Genomic DNA, 21,654 nt, shown 5'->3' with positions numbered 1-21,654 from the left:
AAAAATTTATTATAATGAGTCACCCTTTTAATGCTTAAAGTGACAGTGGTCAGATTTGCAGAAAATGCTCTGGTCCTTACGGTGAAAATGGGCTTGGTCCTAAAGGGGTTAAGGCCAAAATGGGCCATGTCTTTAAAGGACATCTGCAGTGCTGGGCAAAAAAACTTTTTTTTACCTCATTTAATAGGTCTTTGAAAGACCTTTCCAACGATGCCTCCCCCATCAAAATTGGCCCAGTCGTTCTCCCGTTATCAGCACACGAATTACTGGGGACAAGTGAAAGAAAAACTACATCTCCCATCATGCCTTGTGCTTACTTCCTGTAAGCTGCTGCCCTCCCCCTGTTCTATCCCCCCGAGCAAATTATTATATTGTAACGCCCACATCTCCCTTCCCTATGCATACACCCTCCCCTTCTGCTCATCTCCCCCTCCCCATGCTGCCTCCGTGCTCACTGTAGTGTGGGCACTGGAGAGTGGATAGTGAAAGTAAAAATGGTAAAAAAAAAACATAATTGTTTGTCTATAAAACTGTCCTGATAGGGGTCCCTCCATCTTTTTCACAACTACAACTCCAAGCATGCCCAGTTATTTTATATGCTGTTCGGGCATGCTGGGAATTCCACTGGTGCCTCCAGCTGTTGCAAGACTACAAATCCCAGCATGCCCTGTCAGCTTTCTGCTGTTTGAGTGTATAAAGGAGTTGTAGTTCACCAACACCTCTACTGTATCAGGAGACTCCTGGGAGTTGTAGTTCACAAACACCTCTATTGTATCTCTAGTCTCCTGGGAGTTGTAGTTCACAAACACCTCTATTGTATCTCTGTAGTCTCCTGGGTGTTGTAGTTCACCAACACCTCTATTGTATCTCTGTAGTCTCCTGGGGGTTGTAGTTCACCAACACCTCTATTGTATCTCTGTAGTCTCCTGGGAGTTGTAGTTCACCAACACCTCTATTGTATCTCTGTAGTCTCCTGGGAGTTGTAGTTCATACACCAGTGTTTCCCAACCAGGGTGCCTCCGGATGTTGCAAAACTACTACTCCCAGCATTCCCTGGTTGGGAAACACTGGCACACACACACACATAACAGGGACTACAACTCCCAGCATGTCATTCAGTAGTCCCCCATCTCACACACAGAATCATCTCCAGTATGATATTTATTCCCTGTAGTCTATACACCACCAGCCCCTGCAGTGTAATATGTCTCCTTCACACACACGTCCTCCCCTCCCTGCTCTGTGGTTTGCTCTGTGTTTCCCCCATGAAAACTTGAATCCTCCCCGTGATAAGTGAGGTCCTATGTAGACAGAGCAGGGGAGGGGGGAGGAGCTGTGGACGTCCTCATTCTCCCCCTGCTTGAATCTTACAGATAGGGGCGTTTCTGAGGATGAGCCTATGGCTGCCTCAGAAAGCACCCGCTCATGCATATGCATAAGCAGGGAGGACCTGACAGAGGCTAGGGGGAGCACAAACACTGCTGGGAGGAAGAGATCTCCATCCCCAAGATGGCGGCTGCAATGTAATGAATAGGGGACGGACGCAGGACTACTGGGCTATGCTGGCAACTCTAATATCTCAGAAACGGCTGCATATAGATAAATAGAACTAATTGACTGAATTGTATAACTTTTGTTTGGGGAACATTTGGGCAGGGATTTTTGACCACTACAGTTGTCCTTTAAGGGGTTAATGCTCCTTCACTGCCTTCCTATTTTAGTACCTTTTTAAATGCATCATATTCGAGGACATTATCTCGGTCTATAATGTTAATGGCTTCTTTAAGCTGATCAAACTTTGCCTTTCTGAATTTATTGTTTTTGTGGCTCCACAAAAGGATCCTCTATTAAAGGAAAAGTTAAAGTCCCCCATAATAACAACCTTATTGAGATTTGCTGCCCGATTTTATTTTCCTCAATAGTTGATATTCTGCTGCTACCGTTATATTTGGTGGATTATAGCAAACTCCTCTCAATATTTATTTTCTTCACATGGGGGAGATTTATCAAAGGATTTAGACTGGTTTTTCCCTTCTAAATTTGTCGCACAGAAAAACGGTCTAAAGATGTGCGACTTTTTTGCGACTTTTGCTTTAGAGGATTTTTAGAACATGATGCATTCTAGTCTTTTAGACGGAAAAATGTATTGGTGCTGAATTTATCAAAAGCGACTTTTCAGCGACAAGTCGCATCGGCTGAAAGTATGCTGGAATGTCAGACCATTCTGGAGCAGGTTTAAAGCATAGATCTGGAAGTCTGTGCACAGAATTTATCGAGAGCCGTACTCCTTTTGATAAATTAAGCGCACAATAGACCAGCCTAACGCTCTGTAGTTTGGTCTATATTGATGCGGGAAATAGACAGCTTTGATAAATCTTCCCCCATGTATTTCTAACCTTAAATCGGCACTCTCATTAAAAAAAAAAAACTCTATTGAGGGGTGCAGCCCCAGCCAATCATGGCTAATCTCACACTGAACTGCTTTGGAGTGTGTGTAGCAGAGTGAGGGAGGAAGTTCTCCCCTGTATGGCTTCAGATGATGTCACGACTGCTGGGTAACGCCCCTTCTAAGTCTGTGGATCTGACTGAGCAGAATATACCCAACAGTATCAAGGTAGAAAACTAACAAATAATAAAAATAAAGGGAGGGGTGGTTTATCATGATGGGGGCAGTGAACTGGGAGGATTATAAAATTAAACAAGATCATGAGATGTACTTTTTAATGACTCCACCTTATGATTTCCCTCCTGCAGTGTAGCTCTTAGACTAGACTTTACATTACATTTAGGCTCCTTTCACACTATAGAAGTTCACCTGTTATAAACGCCCGTTTGAAAAGCCATTTTAAATGTCCGTTAAACAACCCCATTCAAGTCTATGGTGTTTTTATATTACACGTTATGACCCGTGCCCGTCATTAATAATGGATATTATTTGTGAGGGGAGAAATAACATGACGTGCACAATAACTTAACAATAAATTAACGTCTGTTATTTATAGCATTGAAGTCTATGGCTGACATACGTTAGGAAATACACCCGTTAATGCCCGTTATAATAACGTCCTTAGTTTTACTGAGCATGCTCAGAAGAGGTGACATCAGCAGACTCCTGCAGTGCAGGGGAGCGGGCGGCATGCTGCGCAACCCTGCGATGTATCAGTGTGTTTTAACTTTCATTTTTGAATCCCCCGCGGGGAGCCCTGAATGGCCGGTACCGAGGAGCCATTCAGGGCTCTCAGAGGGAGATTTAAAAATGAACATTGTGAGAAGCAGGGGGCCATATCTATATTAAAAGCACTGTGGGGGGCAAGATATATAGCGCTGCAGGGGGGGCAGACATATAGCCTATATATCTAGCCCCCCAGCAGCGCATTAGATATGACCCCCACTGGCACATTAAATATGTACCCCCCACCAGCACATTAATAAATATATCCCCCCTGCCGGCGCATTAAATATATACCCCCGCAGTGCGTGTATAATGTAGCCTCACAGTGCTTCTATATACCTATGCCACTGCATCGCTATATGTGAAAAGCATTCTAGCAGCAGCATCGGCCGCCCGATGCTGCTGATAGAAATACTTTTCATACATAGGGCAGTGCCGGCATGTGTATATAGAAGCGCTGTGGGGGGCAGATAATGCTATATGTCTGCACCCCAGCGCTTCTATATACATATATCCCTGTAGCGCTATTAATGAAAAGTATTTCTATAAGGAGCGCATAGTGTCAGCAGCCGTCTCCTGGCGCTATGCGTTCCTTATAGAAATACTTTTCATTTATAGCGCTGCAGGGGTTTATGTATATAGAAGCGCGTGGGGGCAGACATATAGCGTTATCTGCCCCCCACAGCGCTTCTATATACATGTACCCCTGCAGCGCTATGAATGAAAAGTATTTCTATAAAGAGCGTATAGTGCCAGGAGAGGGCTGCCGGCACTATGCGCTTCTAAAAGAAATACTTTTCATTAATAGCGCTGCATGGGTATATGTATATAGAAGCGCTGGGGTGCAGACATATAGCGTTATCTGCCTCCCCCCCCACAGCGCTTATGCCGGCACTGCCCTATGTATGATAAGTATTTCTATCAGAAACATCGGGCGGCCGATGCTGCTGCTAGAATGCTTTTCACATAAAGCACTGCAGTGGCATAGGTATATAGAAGCGCTGCAAGGCTACATTATACATGCGCTGCGGGGGTATATATTTAATGCGCTGGCGGGGGGGTATATATTTATTAATGTGCTGGCGGTTGTCATATCTAATGCGCTGCTGGGGGGCTAGATATAGATATATAGGCTATATACAGACTCTGTTCCATGATGGGGGTTAGTAGTACAAACACTAAAGTAGCCTCCCTAGCTGTCTGCAGACTCCCGCAGCCAGGGAATTACTACTCCCATCATGGAAACAAGTCTGTTTCATGATGGGAGTAGTAGTAGTCCCGGCTGTGGGAGTCTGTAGGCAGAGGTGTTCGGCCATACATGAGGGAAAAGGGGGTCTTAATGGATGAATATTTATTCAGCCATTAGCACCCTTTATTTCATCCGTTATTAAACATCCGTTTTGTTTTTTACACAGAAAACAGACGTTTAATAACGAGTGAACTGCATAGTGTGAAAGAAGCTTAAAGGGGTTATCCAGGAAAAAACATTTTTATTTTTATTTTTTTATATATCAAATGGCTACAGAAAGTAAACAGATTTGATAAATTACTTCTATTAAAAAAATCTTAATCCTTTCAGTACTTATGAGCTGATGAAGTTGAGTTGTTCTTTTCTAAGCGCTCTCTGATGACACCTGTCTCAGGAGCTGTCCAGAGTAGAAGCAAATCCCCATAGCAAACCTGCAGTTCCCGAGACAAGCAGAGATGTCAGCAGGGAGCACTTTTGCCAGACAGATGAGAACAACTCAACTTCAGCAGCTGATAATTATTGGAAGGATTAAGATTTTTTAATAGAACTAATTTTCAAATCTGTTCAACTTTCTGGAGCCAGTTGATCTAAAAAAAAACAAACTTTTTTCTGGGAATACCCCTTTATGGCAATCCCCTTTCCGATTTTTACAATTGTTCCTAAATAGACCAGCATTTTAACCGCCAAGTCAAAGCTATTGTACAGCCATGTTGCATTATTCCCACTAGGTTATTATTTCGTTAGACATAGTTCAAGTACAGTTCTTCATTTTTATTGGTTAGACTTTTAGCATTGGTTAGCATGTAGTTTAGAGGTCTATGAGTTTGTTTTTGGGTGGTTGTTGTTTTTTTTTTATTTTTCTTTTTTTTTTCTTCCTTAAAGGGGTACTCCGGCCCTGAGACATCTTATCCCCTACCCAAAGGATAGGGGATAAGATGTCTCACCACGGGGGTCCCGCCGCTGGGGACCCCCGCAATCTTGTATTCGTTACCCACCTGTTTGAGCTGCACGCCGCGGTGCCAGCTCACAAACAGCCGGGTGGCGAACAACGGTGCCGGAGTATCGGGACGTCACCCCCCGCTATGAAAGTCTATGGGAGGGGGTGTGAGGGCAGTCATTCCCCCTCCCATAGACTTGCATAGTGGGGGCGGAGTCGTGACGACGTGGTTACCACGCGGCTGTTTGTGAGCTGGCACCACTGCGTGCAGCTCAAATAGGTGGGTGGCAAATACAAGATTGCGGGAGTCCCCAGCGGCAGGACCCCCGCGGTGAGACATCTTATCCCCTATCCTTTGGATAGGGGATAAGATGTCTCAGGGCCGGAGTACTCCTTTAAGCCTATTCCTATAAACTATTCTGTCTTCTTCTTCTTTTGTGATTTCCTTCCCATCCAGTCCCTTGTTTAAGCACTCCTTCACCCTTCTGGCCATCTTCTTCCTTAGCACAGCTGCACACTACCCATGGAAATGAAGGGGTGTGACGTCACAAGGGGGTGGGCCATAAAATGACATCTCTGTCTCGGCGGCAGCACCCGCCACAGAATTCCGGGGGCTGCACAGAGATAGTGGGTGTCCCAGCGTCTGGACCCCTGCGATCAGACATCTTATGCCCTATCCTTTGGATGGCGGATAAGATGTATAAAGCTGGAATACCCCCTTTAATTGTTTAATTTAAGAAAACTTATAAAAGTGGGTTTTCTTGTGGGATTTTATTAATTTCAAATAGGTAAAGGAACATCCTCTAATCTGTTTGCATCATCTGATTGTTTTGGTATAAATTAACCCCTACATTCATCTGCAATAGAAGACGAGCTGCCAATATACGAACAGAGATCAATTGAAGTAACAGCTTCTTCATTCTGGAAAGATGGGTTCAGGGGATAATCTATCATCGTCATTAGCCATGTCTTCAGAATAGAGAGAAATATTTCTTTATGGCTCCGCACTTACTGGAGCCCTAGGAGCTTGCAAAAAGTCTTCCTTTCTGTGTCTTTCCTGTCCGCCCTCTTTTATACCCTCAGCATAGGATCAAATCTACCTTATCCAACAGATTATGTTCTGGCCATGGGACTGAAGCAATGTTTACTTACTTCTCGGGCAGTAGGTGGCAATGTGGGACCATTATTGATTTCAAGTAATTCCCTGGCAAGGATTAGTTAATAAGGCTTGTATCTAATTAGAGGCGATATTGTTGTACTCGAGTATCTTTGGCGCTCCCATAGAAATTAATGGTGCAGGTCCTCTGCAGCAGGCTCTCTCTAAAAAAGCTGGGACCCCGTTTTGGAGATCGTGGGGAGTCCAAGCAGTTTGCCCCCTGTTGTAATCAGAGAGACTAATCCCCAATCCTGGAGATAAAGGATAAGGTTGTTTTTCATTGGACGACCCAATTTTAAAATTTACATTAGTGTTTATAGTGAGGCAGATTTTTTTTCAGAATATTTAGTTAATTGAATAATACTGATAGTACCTGTATGATATTGCAATGTATTGGGCAGCAAAGAAACGCACTGTTTGAAGCCATAATTGTTTTATCTACTGTATTGATAATTCCTAATATCTCCTAGTTTATGACCCCATCCATGATCTGCTATATAAAATAAGACCTAAGTGTAAGTTGGGGCATTGCTGTGCTACTGTGTCAGTTCTATTGATACTCATCCTCTGCTTCCTCTCACTTAGCCAGTTGCTAATCAATATACATATATCCTTCCCTAGTCCCAGCATCCTCATTTTTATGTACTAAACCTTTTGTGTTGGCACGGTATCAAATGCCTTAGAAAAGTCCAGATACGAGACATTCACAGCTTCACTCCAGTCCAATCTATAACTGACCTCCTCATAGAAGCTGATGAGAGTAGTCTTGACAGGACCGATCCCTCATAAACCCATGTTGGCGCTGTGCTAAAAGGTTATTTTCATTAAGATACTCCAGAATAGCATCTCTCCGAAAACCCGCAAAAATCTTACCCACAACAGATGTTAAATTTACAGGCCTTTAGTTTCCAAGATCCTGTTTTGACCCTTTTTTTGGATATCTGTAGTCACATTGGCTAAGAGCCAGTTCTGTGGTACAATCCCTGTCATAAGAATCTTTAAATATAAAGAATAATGGTCTGTCTAGCATGGTACTTAAAGGGTTACTCTGCCGCTAGACATCGTAACCCCTATCCATAGGATAGGGGATAAGATGTCTGATCGTGGGAGTCCCGCCACTGGGACCCCTACTATCCCCGTGCAGCACCTGTGCCGCACCCGGCATTCTAAACAGTATGTTTAGAACCCTTGGTTTTGGCGGCCTCATCCTTCTTCACCATTACAACCAGATTATTTGTTAAGGGGCCAACATTTTCAGTTTTAAATTTCTTATTATTTATATAGTTAAAGAATTTTGCTTCTCTTTACTTTCAGTGAGCTTTCCTGTTTTTTTATTTTATTTATTTATTTATTTTAGCTGTGGGCCCTGGCTGCTTTCCCAATGTACAAGCTAAGCCTAAACTGAATATAATATATATATATATATTTAAAAGTTATGTGAAATGGCCCTTGCATGATCATTTTACATTTTTTATTTCTTTCTTCCAGTGAGGATTATGGAAAAACATTTCAGGATATAACCCCTCTCATAAAAAACACCTACATTCGCACAGAGTTTGGTATGGGTCTGGGTCCTGAGAATTCTGGTAAGGTAAGTGCTAAATGTGCATATGTATATATTTTATAGATGTGTGTATGTGTATAATTTTTCATGTTTTTTATTTTTATTTTTTTATTTTTTATACTATTTAACTGTACTTACATTACATATGCTTAAACCCCATTTATGAAGAGAAGTTCTGGGCAAGTTGACTGTTAAAGGAGTACTCCGAGATAATGAGGTTTTTAGGCACATTTACCAGTCTGTCATGGATAAAAAAATAAACATTTACTTACCTTTTGCTGCTCCCCCAGGACCTCCGTTTTCCCACTGCAGTCCCCCATGCGTTACTCTACTGGGTTTTCAGTGGTCGACATGTCATGCTGTCAGCAATCACTGGCTGCACCGATGTCCCTTCTCGGCCAGGGATTGCTGGGCTGCAATCTGACATATTAAGCCCTGGCCAGGGAAAAGATCAGTGTCAAGGCTTAATATGTCAGATTGCAGCCCAGCAATCATTGGCTAAGGCGGGATATCACTGCGGCCAGCAATGGCTGAGCTGCAGCATGACTCAAGTTTTTAGCCCTGACAGACTGGTAAACCTCTCTATCCATGAGTACTCCTTTAAATGGGTATTCTGAAAACTAAAAAGTTATCTTCAAATTAGCTTAATTATTTACATTTTTTTTCTCTCTGGAATACCTCTTAAGGATTAAGAGGTATATATTTGACGCTGCAGATGCGCTACTGACAGTCCATCGAGTCAGCGCCTGCCAAGGATTGCTGCAAAGGATTGCTGCTACAAGCAGACTAAGCAGGACGCACGGGCAAAGTAGGAGGTACTTTGCCCGTGCATCCTGCTTCGTCTGCTTGTAGCAGCAATCCTTCGCAGCAAACCTTGGCAGGGGCATATGCACAGTGTACTCAGACATCGCAGTCGCTCCTTGAGCTAGGTCGAGAGCGGCCGCGATGTCTGAGTACTCTGTATATGCGCGCCCGCGACTCGCAGCTCCCTCTGTCTACTCATAGAGGTGGATTGCTGCTACAAGCAGACAAAGCAGGACACACGGGCAAAGTAAAAGGCTGACTCTGGGGACGGTCAGTAGCGCAGGATGTTGTATGTGTGAATTTTACCCTTTAAAGGACGGGATGACGGAATATCCTCTCCATTTTAAGGAAATGGTTGATCACCTGGAAATAGTTGATCACCTGTCTACTGCTGAGATTAGCTAGATCAGCATCTGCTTTAAAGGGGTTGTGTTTATACAGTTATGGCTGTAAATGTTCGCACCCCTGAAATTTTTCAAGAAAATAAGTATTTCTCACAGAAAAGGATTGCAGTAACACGTGTTTTGCTATACACATGTTTATTCCCTTTGTGTGTATTGGAACTAAACCAAAAAAGGAGGAAAAAAAGCAAATTGGACATAATGTCACACCATATTCCAAAAATGGGCTGGACAAAATTGTCACCCTTTCAAAATTGTGGAAAAATAAGAGTTTCAAATGTGTGATGCCCCTTTAAACTCACCTGGGGCAAGTAACAGGTGTGGTCAATATGAAAATCACACCTGAAAGCAGATAAAAAGGAGAGAAGTTCACTTAGTCTTTGCATTGTGTGTCTGTGTGTGCCACACTAAGCATGGATAACAGAAAGAGGAGAGGCGCCCTTCCAATAAGAGAGACCTGGAGCAGTTTGGTCCAACATTCCGGCTGAGAGGTGTAAGAAGCTTATTGATGGTTATAGGAAGCGACTGATTTCAGTTATTTTTTCCAAAGGGTGTGCAACCAAATATTAACCCCTTAAGGACCCGGGGGTTTTCTGTTTTTGCATTTTCGTTTTTTCCTCCTTACCTTTAAAAAATCATAACTTTAAAAATTTTACACCTAAAAATCCATATGAGGGCTTATTTTTTGCGCCAACAATTCGACTTTGTAATGACGTCAGTCATTTTACCCAAAAAATCTATGGCAAAAAGGAAAAAAAAAATCAGTGTGAGACAAAATTAAAAAAAAAAACACAATTTTGTAACTTTTGGGGGCTTCCGTTTCTACACAGTACATTTTTCGGTAAAAATTACACCTTCTCTTTATTCTTTAGGTCCATACGGTTAAAATGATACTCTTCTTTATATAGGTTTGATTTTGTCGTACTTCTGGAAAAAATCATAACTACATGCAGGAAATTGTATACGTTTTTAAAATTGTCTTCTTCTGACCCCTATAACTTTTAAATTTTTCTACATATGGGGCGGTATGAGGGCTAATCTTTTGTGCCTTGATGTGAAGTTTTTAGCGGTACCATTTTTGTATTTGATTTGTATTGACTTATTGATCGCTTTTTTATTCATTTTTTCATGATATAAAAAGTGACCAAAAATACACTATTTTGGAACTTTTTTGCATGTACGCCATTGAGCATGCGGTTTAATTAACGATATATTTTCATAATACGAACATTTCCGCACGCGGCAATACCACATGTTTATTTTTATTTACACCGTTTTTTTTTATTTATTTTTTATGGGAAAAGGGGGGGGGGGTGATTCAAACTTTTATTAGGGAAGGGGTTAAATGATCTTTTTTTTTTTTTTTTTTTGTTTTTTTTTGTTTGCAATGTTATAGCTCCTATAGGGGGCTATACCACTGCACACACTGATCTTTTACATTGATCAATGGTTTCTCATAGGAAACCATTGATCAATGATTCTGCTGCTTGACTGCTCATGCCTGGATCTCAGGCACTGAGCAGTCATTCGGCGATCGGACACCAGGAGGCAAGGTAACAGACCCTCCTGCCGTCTCACAGCTGTTCGGGATTCTGTGATTTCGCCACGGATATCCCGAATAGCCCCCTGAGCTAACCTGCAATGATTTACTTTCACTTCAGACTTTAAACGCTGCATCTAAAGGGTTAATTGCGCGAGGCACCACGATCAGTGCCGTGCGCTATTAGCCATGGATCCCGGCTTCTAAGAAGCTGGGCCTGACCCGCTATGACGCTGTGGCCCCGCGTTATAGAACTGGAGCGGACTCATGACGTACCGGTACGTCATGGGTCCTTAAGGGGTTAAGTTAAGGGTGCCTATAATTTTGTCCAGCCCATTTTTGGAGTTTGGTGTGACATTATGTCAAATTTGCTTTTATTTTCCTTCCTTTTTTGGTTTAGTTCCAATACACACAAAGGGAATAAACGTGTATAGCAAAATATGTGTTACTGCAATCCTTTTCTGTGAGAAATACTTCATTTTCTTGAAAAATTTCAGGGGTGTCAACATTTACGGCCATGACTGTATATGACTAGTTTTTAGTTAAATCTGTTTCTCCCTAGTGAAAACTAAATGCCTTTTTTGTAAAAACTAGAATTGACTGTTTTCCTAGTTAAACCAGTTTTTACTGAATGCCTTTGTTGAAACACCAGTTTTTACTAAACGCCTTTGTACGAACTAAAATACTTACTGAAAGCCGTCGTACAAACTAGAATTTACTGCTAATCAAAAACCGAATGTCAATTGAAACTAGTTTATAGTAGAGAAAACTAGTTTTAACAAAATTGCTCGGTTCAAACTGTTTCCACGGAGGTCAAAGTTCATCTAACCCACACGTGGTGCTTGAGAATGATTCTTATTGGTTGTGCGACGTCACCTAACTAGGAAAAAACTGTCAATTCTAGTTTTCACAAGGCCTTCAGTCAAAACTAGTTTTCACTGGGGAAAAACAGTCAATTCTAGTTTTCACAAAGACGTTCAGCCAAAAATAGTATTCATTGGAAAAAAGCAATTAATACTAGTTTTCACAAAGGCATTCAGTCAAAACTAGTGTTCACTGGGGAAAACCAGTTTTAACTAAAAACTAGTTTTAACTGTAACATATATTATATATATATATATATATATATATATATATATATATATATATATATATATATATATATATATATATATATATATATAAAAAATTTATATTATATAATTTTTTTTTCTATTATATGAAAAGTTGTTTGCCTTTATAATCTACTTTAATTAGCCGAGATGTAATCTTTCCCCAGCCACTGGTACAGCCACCCTAGACAGCAACGTCTGACAGAGATTCCACTGAGAAAATTCTGCAGTGTGAATGGGAAAAGATAGTCGCCTGCATGTTACCTTCAAGCAGCGGAGTACCCCTTTTAAGCAAATTGTTTAAGGCAGCTGGCTTGGCTGGTTTCGACTTTCTGACCACTTCCAGCTGCACAGTCAGGCCAGAGGAGCCAGAGAGCCCTTGTTCTAAAGATAGGTGTGGGTCCAAAAGGTGGGATCCGCATCTATGGGACATTTATGGCACATCCTGTGGATGTGTTGTGACTGTCCCAGATACGAATATGCCTTCAATGCTGGTTTAACCTCTTTTGGTCTACTAGTGGGATAATGGTCTATAAGCTTGACGTCTTTTAGACCTGGGAACATGTATCCATTCTATTTATTTTTCACCTTTTTTTGTAGGTTGTGTTGGTTGCAGATGTATCAGGAGGGAGCACTGGCGGTCGTATTTTCAGATCCTCAGACTTTGCAAAAAATTTTATACATACAGATTTGCCGTTTCACCCTTTAAGACCTATAGCTTACAATGCTGAAGATCCTAAATGCCTGATGCTCATCAGTGTGCATGTGAGTAAGATTTTTCATACTAAATATATTAATTCTATTTTTGAATATAATAAGTTTACCATTGTAGATAACAAACAAACATACAAAATATTTCAATGAAAACACATCTAAAATATTTACTCTTCCCTCTCAGAAGTGAAAAAGCCATTGTAACAGAGCTTTCAAAGCAATATATAAATTTCTTCCTCAATAGATTTAATAAAAAAAAATATATATATATATATAATCTATCGGTTTAATTACATGTTAAAACAAATAGGTAATCATCCAATCACATAGCATCAATTCAGTACATGTAGAGGTGGTCCAGATAACTTGCTGTTCGACTTAGAATCAGAACAGAGAATAAGTAGGATTTAAGTGACTATGAATTTGGCATGGTACATGGTATTTTGTACATGTTTTTTTGTACAAAACAGGCTGGTCTGAGAATTTTAGAAACAGCTGATCTACTGGGATTTTCACACACAACCATCTCTAGGGTTTACAAACAAAATAACCAGTGACCGGCAGTTGTGCGTACAAGAAGCCTTGTTGATATTAGAAGTCAAAGGAGAATGGGCAACAGTAACTGAAATAACCACTCGGGGCAACAAAGATATGCAGAATACCATCTTTGAAAGCACAACACCTCGACCCTTGAAGCAGATGGCCTCTAACTATATATGTTCTATCCTCATCATCATATACCGTATTTATTGGGGTATACCACACACTGGTTTATAACATGCACCCTCCTTTTCCAAGGAAATTTGGGTAGAATACCCCAGTAAGCTCTGCCCCTGCTAAAGCCGCTGTGCGCTGTGCAATAACGCGTGACGTCACGTTGAGGATGTCCCCTGTCAGCGCACAGCGACAGCGGAGGATGTCGCAGGTACCTGAACCTGCAGGAGCGTGCCCAAGGACAGGTAAATATGAAAGCCAGGGATAGGGAGAGAATTGGGCAGTAGCGGTGGGACTCTGGCCGGGCAGAAGCTGCTGAAGTTACATGATTTTAAATTGTTGAGCCGCAGCTGCTTCTGCTGGGCCAGAAAGAGTTTATCAGCATATAAAAAAAATTTAGCTTAAAAAATGCGTGTTTTATGCCGATAAATACGGTAATTATTTGTTTATCTAATAACAATATATGTTGTTTCAGACTTCAGTCTGTCCTTTACAATATACAGTATTTATAATAATTCACCTAAAAAAAAGTGCCAGGCTTTTGAATTTTTTATATGCATATTTGATGGGAGGGAGAGGTGTGTGTGTGTGTGTGTGTGTGTGTGTGTGTTTTTTTTTTTTTTTTTTTTAATACCATTTTGTACAGGGTTTATTTACACTGAAACTGCAATTAACAATTAACAAAAATAGTAAGCAATGTCGGTGACACAGTACCCTAAAAAGCTCAAAACAGGCAAAGGTAGTGCAAGTAACAAACAGAATCAGACAGCCTGTACATCATACAGCAATCATAAAATAAAACAATAACACAAGCAAAAACAGTAAAATAAAGGACTATAATGTAAAATATGAAACAAGGTAAAATATGTACAAGAATAAAGCCAAAAAAAAGGAAAAGAGAAAAAACATACAAGAAAATCGGGGAGTAATGCTCAGTGCTCCCAAATAACCCCTGATGGCTGCCTCCAGATACCATGTGGTATTTTTGAATAGATACACCAATGTCCTAACCTGATCCTCCAAATAGTGAATGGTCTAAAAATAGTTACATTTACAGATGCCATGAATGTTGATTGCGGCATCTAGCAACATACAGTCAGGTCCATAAATATTGGGACATCGACACAATTCTAAAATTTTTGGCTCTATATACCACCACAATGGAAATGAAATGAAATGAACAAGATGTGCTTTAACTGCAGACTGTCAGCTTTAATTTGAGGGTATTGGCATCCAAATCAGGTGAACGGTGTAGGAATTACAACAGTTTGCATATGTGCCTCCCACTTGCTAAGGGACCAAAAGTAATGGGACAATTGGCTTCTCAGCTATTCGTTGTCCAAGTGTGTGTTATTCCCTCATTATCCCAATTACAATAAGCAGATAAAAGGTCCAGAGTTCATTTCAAGTGTGCTATTTGCATTTGGAATATGTTGCTGTCAACTCTCAAGATGAGATCCAAAGAGCTGTCGCTATCAGTGAAGCAAGCCATCATTAGGCTGAAAAGACAAAACAAACCCATTAGAGAGAGAGAGCCAAAACATAAGGCGTGGCCAAAACAACTGTTTGGAACATTCTTAAAAAGAAGGAACGCACTAGTGAGCTCAGCAACACCAAAAGACCCGGAAGTCCAAGGAGAACTGTGGAGGATGACCGAAGAATTCTTTCCCTGGTGAAGAAAACCCCCTTCACAACAGTTGGCCAGATCAAGAACTCTCTCCAGGAGGTAGGTGTATGTCAAAGTCAACAATCAAGAGAAGACTTTACCAGAGTGAATACAGAGGGTTCACCACAAGATGTAAACCATTGATGAGCCTCAAAAACAGGAAGGTCAGATTAGAGTTTGCCAAACAACATCTAAAAAAGCCTTCACAGTTCTGGAACAACATCCTATGGACAGATGAGACCAAGATCAACTTGTACCAGACTGATGGGAAGAGAAGAGTATGGAGAAGGAAAGGAAGTGCTCATGATCCTAAGCATACCACCTCATCAGTGAAGCGTGGTGGTGGTAGTGTCATGGCATAGTGGGCATGTATGGCTGCCAATGGAACTGCTTCTCTTGTATTTATTGATGATTTGACTGCTGACAAAAGCAGCAGGATGAATTATGAAGTGTTTCGGGCAATATTATCTACTCGTATTCAGCAAAATGCTGCAGAACTCATTGGACGGCGCTTCACTGCGCAGATGGACAATGACCCAAAGCATACTGCAAAAGCAACCAAAGAGTTTATTAAGGGAAATAAGTGGAATGTTATTCAATGGCCAAGTCAATCACCTGACCTGAATCCGATTTGAGCATGCATTTCACTTGCTGAAGACAGAACTGAAGGAAAAATGCCCCAAGAACAAGCAGGAACTGAAGACGGTTGCAGTAGAGGCCTGGCAGATCATCACCAGGCATGAAACCCAGCGTCTGGTGATGTCTAGGTGTTCCAGACTTCAGGCTGTAATAGACTGCAAATGATTTGCAACAAAGTATTTAAAAAGTGAAAGTTTGATTTATTATTATTATTCTGTCCCATAACTTTTGGTCCCTTAACAAGTTGGATGCACAAACTGTTATTCCTACACCATTCACCTGATTTGGATGTAAATACCCTCAAATTAAAGCTGACAGTCTGCAGTTAAAGTACATCTTGTTTGTTTCATTTCAAATCCATTGTGGTGGTGTATAGAGCCAAAAAAAATTAGAATTCTTTCTATCTCAATATTTATGGACCTGACTCTTGTCTTTTTTCAACCTTACAAACTACAGAGTTCAACCTAGAACCCTACTGTGTTGATCCAGAGGAAGGTAAAAGACCCCATGAGGCTGATGTCAATTGCCTCATCACAGAGGAAACATTACTTCCAGACTCCATTATGGTGATCAGAATAAATCCCTGGATCTAGTCCTTTCCCCATAACCTGTAATATTATATTTAGAAAAAAAAGGGTTCCATAGTCTCACTGCTCTTACAGTAAAGAATCTCTGTCTGTGATGATGGTGAAAATTTCTTTCCTCTAGATGTTGAGGATGCCTCCTTGTCATGGTTACTAGCCTAGGTATAAAAAGATCACTAGAAAGATCTCTGTACAGTCCATTCATATATTTGTACATTGTGATCAAATTGCCCCCAAGACGTCTTTTTTTTCTCCAGACTAAATAACCCAAACCTTGATAGCCTGTCTTGGTAATAACCCCAGCCTTTATTAACCTGTCTAAAGTTGTTAAAATGTTGCCATTTGTCCTTTTTAGGGGGCTAATTGGCACCATCCAACCACACATCAGCCTGCATAATGGCTGAAAGGTTCCTACTTGCCTCCGTGCTATGCGAAATTAAGAATTGCCTTATCAAAACAAAAATAGTACCAATAAAAATTTCTGATCAGATGGCAAGAAATACATACAGCCAAAACACAACAGAATAAATACAGAGCCAAATAAAGAACAAAAATGTGTAATAGGGAGCAGACAATAACAATTTTGATAAATAAAACCTATATAAATATATCATTGTAATCCTATTTGCCTATAGAATAAAGATAACAACAACATCATTTTAACCATAGGGCACACTGCGTAAAAAGCATAAACCCCCAAAATTTGTAAAATTGCATGTTTTTGTTTAGTTGTTTCAATTTTGCCCCACAAAATTTTTTTGGGGAGCTTCACTGTAGACTTTATGGTAATATGAGTAATGTCATTCCAAATTACAATTGGCAACACTGAAGATTTATGCCTATTAACCTGTTGGGGACGAAGGGCGTATGCATATGCCCTTGCGTCCTGGTACTTACGGACGAAGGGCGTATCCATACGCCCGTGGGAATTTCGGTCCCCGCCGCACGTGGACCGGACCGTGGTGACTGCTGATATCGATCAGCAGGCACCCTGGGCAAATGACCCTCCCATGCCGGCGTTCAACGCAAATCGCAAGTGAATTCACACTTGTGATTTGCGCCGATTCCGGGTCATACGGGATCTATGGTGACCCGGAATATAAGGGGGATCGCGGTTGTCTAAGACACCTACGATCCCCCAGAAGGGACAGGGGTGAGGTGGCAGCGGTGCCGTCCCGCCTATCCCTTCTATTGGTCGTCAGAAGCGACGACCAATAGCAGATCGGGGCCGGGGGGGGGGGGGTTTAACTTTCGTTTTCCCCGTCCTGCCCACCCACAATAGGCGGGGCAGAACGGGGAACCGTAGGGGACGGGTGCCGAAGATCCACTTGCCCATCCGACGGCAGCGGGTGACGGTGATTAGCGGGCGGCGATGTCGTGCGGAAGAAGAGGACAGCTCCCTGGATCCTAAAGCGTATTTTGTCACTTTTTATACCATTAAAAAATGAATAAAAAGTGATCAAAAAGTCCGATCAAAACAAAAATCGTACTGATAAAAACTTCAGATCACGGCGCAAAAAATGAGTCCTAATACCGCCCTGTACGTGAAAAAATAAAAAAGTTATAGGGGTCAGAAGATGACATTTTTACACGTATAAGTACGACAAAATCAAACCTATATAAGTAGGGTATCATTTTAACCGTATGGTCCTACAGAATAATAAGGGGTCATTTTTACCGAAATATGCACTGCGTAGAAATGGAAGCCCCTAAAAGTTACAAAATTGCGTTTTTTCTTCGATTTTTGTCGCACAATTATTATTTTTTTTTTCTGTTTCGCCATGAATTTTTGGGTAAAATGACTGTCACTGCAAAGTAGAATTGGGGACGCAAAAAATAAGCCATAATATGGATTTTTAGGTGAAAAATTGAAAGGGTTATGATTTTTAAAAGGTAAGGAGGAAAAAACGAAAGTGCAAAAACTGAAAAACCCGGAATCCTTAAGGGGTTAAAGTGACAGTGGTCAGATGTGCAAAAAATGCTCCCGTCCTTAGGGTCATAAATGGCTCCGTCGCCAAGGGGTTAAAATGTGAGAAAAATAAAAAGTTGCAAGGATTTGGACCCTACAGGTGTTTGAAATCAGTTTATAGCATTGAGCTGTAAAAATGGGAAGTATTGACCCAATAGTTAGTTATTTATTACTGTATTTATTAAAATTTTTTAGCATAAAGTCTATCTGCGTGTTATACGCCAATAAGCCGCTGCAGTTCAATTATTTAAAGCGGGCACTTTAAATCAATGAACTGCAACGGCTTTTGCAGGTGCAGAGACCTGCCGTCGCTGCCGGCTTCTCGGCCCCTGCTTGTCCTGGGGTCTAGAGCCCTGCTACCGCCTTTTCTCTCCCCCCTGCTATCAGCGCCGCTGCCCCTTGCGGTGCCGGCAATAGGCCAGCGGCGCTGATAGACAAGGGGAGAGTAGGGGCAGCGGCACATATTGCTGGCGCCGCTGCCCCATTGCCTCCCCCATCCCAGGTTGTATAATTTCCTGTTGCCGGGGTCGGGTCTGCGCTGCTTCTGGCCACCGGTGTGGCGTCCCCTGTGTCGTTGCTATGCACTGCGAGACGCGATGACGAGTGACGTCACAGCTGCCACGCCCCCTCCCATAGGCTTGCATTGAGGGGGGCGGAGCGTGACGTCACACGGAGCAGAGCCTTGACGTCACAACGCTCCGCCCCGTGATTGACAGCAATCAGACCCGGAGCGAACACACTCCGGGGACTGATTTTAAACTGGGTGCGGCGTGCAAGACCAGTGGCAGGACCCCCATGATCAGGTATCTTATTACCTATCCTTTGGATAGGGAATAAGATGTCTAAGTGCCGGAGTACCCCTTTAAGTACAATGTTCAGCATCTAAACCAGAATGTTGCTGTAGACATAAAAAGCTCCTTATCGATCCCTACAGGAAGCTTCTTTGAGGTAACAATGGGGGTTAATGATAATAAGTTTGAGAATAACTGCACTATAATTTATAAAAGGGGTACTCCGGTGGAAAACTTTTTTTTTTTTAAATAACTTTTGCCAGAAAGTTAAACCGATCTGTAAATTAACAATAAATATAGGAAAACAGTGCTACTAGGCTGGGGATGAAGGTAAAAATATAAGAATGTAAAAGAGAATAGGCGGAATAAAAGAGTAAGAATGAAGTAAAGAGATAGTGTCCAATGATAAAATAATATTTAATAGGTACATGCACAGTCTTCAGCAGGGCCCTTGCCTCAGACTGTCAATAAATAAAAATGCTATAAAATAAGCTAAAAGATGAATGCTAAAATATTTATACAGTATTTCTCATATAAGAATGTTCATGCAATACTAGGTGCTACCCCTTGGGACAGGTCAGGGAAAATAGGACATTCGGCAATTCAGGCAATTAAAATGCTGCAGGTGCTGGAGTTAGTATAGTCTTTCCACAAGTAAGTCACTTGATATAGTCATTGTTTTATCTGCAAAGACAGCTACGTGTCTGGATTGTAATAATATCAGTTGAAAGAGCTGGAGGCCCCCTTTTTTGAGCCCACTTTACCCTGTCTGCACAGGGCTAGGTGTAAGCGGTCTCAAAGCTGGGGGTTTACTGTTGTATAATCGTTTGCTATGTTTAATAGCCTTAGAACCTCGCTACCACCGACGGCACGGGGACCAATGTGCGGGGTTCTGAGCGCAATGATGTTAGACACAATAACACAGAGAGTTCACAATTTGTAATCCTTCGGAACCTCGCTAGTGCCTGGCGGCGCGGGGTCAAGTGCGTGGGGTTCCGAATGAGCTGTGATGTGGCACTATGTGCCTCTTACCGGCTTCTTCTTCGCTGTAGCTAGCCAGCAGAGCGAGGGATGGTTCCTGATTAATTTTGGAATCCGTGCAGAAGATTCCTAGGTTCAAAGTCCTCCTTTGTGTCCACAAGTAGGGGTGAGGGTAAGAGTGTTCTCGGGCTAGATTTGTAAATTACTTCTATTTGAAAATCTTTAATCCTTTCAGTACTTATCAGCTGCTGTATGCTCCGCAGGAAGTTCTTTTCATTTTGAATTTATTTTCAGTCTGACCACAGTGCTCACCTCATGTGGACACCTCTGTCCATGTCAGGAATTGTCCAGTTCCTGACATGGACAGAGGTGTCAGCAGAAAGCACTGTGGTCAGACAGAAAGGAAATTCAAAAAGAAAAGAACTTCCTCTGTTGTATACAGCAGCTAAAAACTACTGGAAGGATTAAGATTTTTAAACAGAAGTAATTTACAAATCTGTTTAACCTTCTGGCATCAACTGGTTTTCCACCGGAGTACCCCTTTAAAAATACAGCAACATTAAGTTTTAGCCACTGACTTACAAAAAAAAGTCTTAGCAGGTGGTGTTATATTTGCTCTTCAAAGAGGAAGTAAATCAACATAAGTCAACATTCTGTTTTATAGGATAACATTAGCAGTGAAAGAGGTGGCCTCCTATATCCCTCTTAACTTAGCATCCCTAAACTAAGCTTCATTTCCAGACTTGGACTAACTTCCTCTGACGTTAGTAGGCTGTCAATATATTTAAGATGAAAGGTAAAGGGGTGAAAAGAGGTGCGCTCCTAGTGAAGTACTGTGAGTTGCTGGAGTGAGCTGTGCAGATTATTGCACCTTACCGTGTGATGTTGTACTTGGTGTACAACACCTTGATGTACATGTAGACCCGCTGGGAGTTGTATCCAAAGAGGTGGCAGCCTCGGCGTCCTTGCCCGTGACCTCCAATAAATCATAAGAAAAAGATAAAAATTTGGACTCCCTGGGTGGCGCCTTCCTTAAAGATGAAATTGCCAAGGTATGTTTAAAAGGCAATTTTATTGAAAAAGGTGCAACTTAAAAGTTTCAAATCTGAAGCAGATTCTTCATCAGGCTGTATGTATACATGTATGTGTAGTATGTATACTATACATACAGCCTGATGAAGAATCTGGTTCGGATTTGAAACTTTTAAATTGCACCTTTTTCAATAAAATTGCCTTTTAAACATACCTTGGCAATTTCATCTTTAAGGAAAGTGCCACCCGGGGAGTCCCAATTTTTATCTTTTCCTTATAATATATTTAAGATGGTATTCCTGCCAAAATTTCTCAACCTCTTTCACATCTCCCCTGCGCTGCCCACTAAACATTTCTTCAGGAAGCTAGATGGTGCTCTGAGATCCTTCTATTGGCAAAATAAAACTCCTAGGCTGCATTTCACCCTCTTGCAGGACCCTAAACCTCTTGGTGGTCTTGCTCCCCTAATATGTACAATTACTTCCTAGCATCCCAAATAATATATGCCCACTGTTGGATTGATGTGGCTCTTTCTAACTTAGTTACCGCACTGGCATGGGCGCTACTTGGCTCCTACGGAAGTCTAACTAATGTCCTATACATATTTCACTCTACCCTGTCTCCTCTTC

General features: G+C 41.6%; 1 protein-coding gene across 2 annotated transcripts in view; it reads left to right on the top strand.

Moving 5' to 3' along the window:
* The window catches only part of SORT1 (sortilin 1), a 127,479-nt gene that overhangs the window by 47,869 nt on the left and 57,956 nt on the right, over positions 1-21,654 (top strand). Inside the window, exons 4-5 of one of the 2 annotated variants that reach the window (XM_056557847.1) lie at positions 8,003-8,100; positions 12,624-12,700. In XM_056557847.1, the coding sequence (XP_056413822.1) occupies positions 8,003-8,100; positions 12,624-12,700 (175 nt within the window). Of the gene's footprint in view, positions 1-8,002; positions 8,106-12,535; positions 12,701-21,654 lie in introns of both variants that reach the window. The other variant, XM_056557846.1, reaches the window with a different exon arrangement.

The sequence above is a fragment of the Hyla sarda genome, chromosome 2, assembly GCF_029499605.1.
Source record: "Hyla sarda isolate aHylSar1 chromosome 2, aHylSar1.hap1, whole genome shotgun sequence".
NCBI classification, from domain to species: Eukaryota; Metazoa; Chordata; class Amphibia; order Anura; family Hylidae; genus Hyla; species Hyla sarda.
This window is presented reverse-complemented; position numbering and strand designations above follow the sequence as displayed.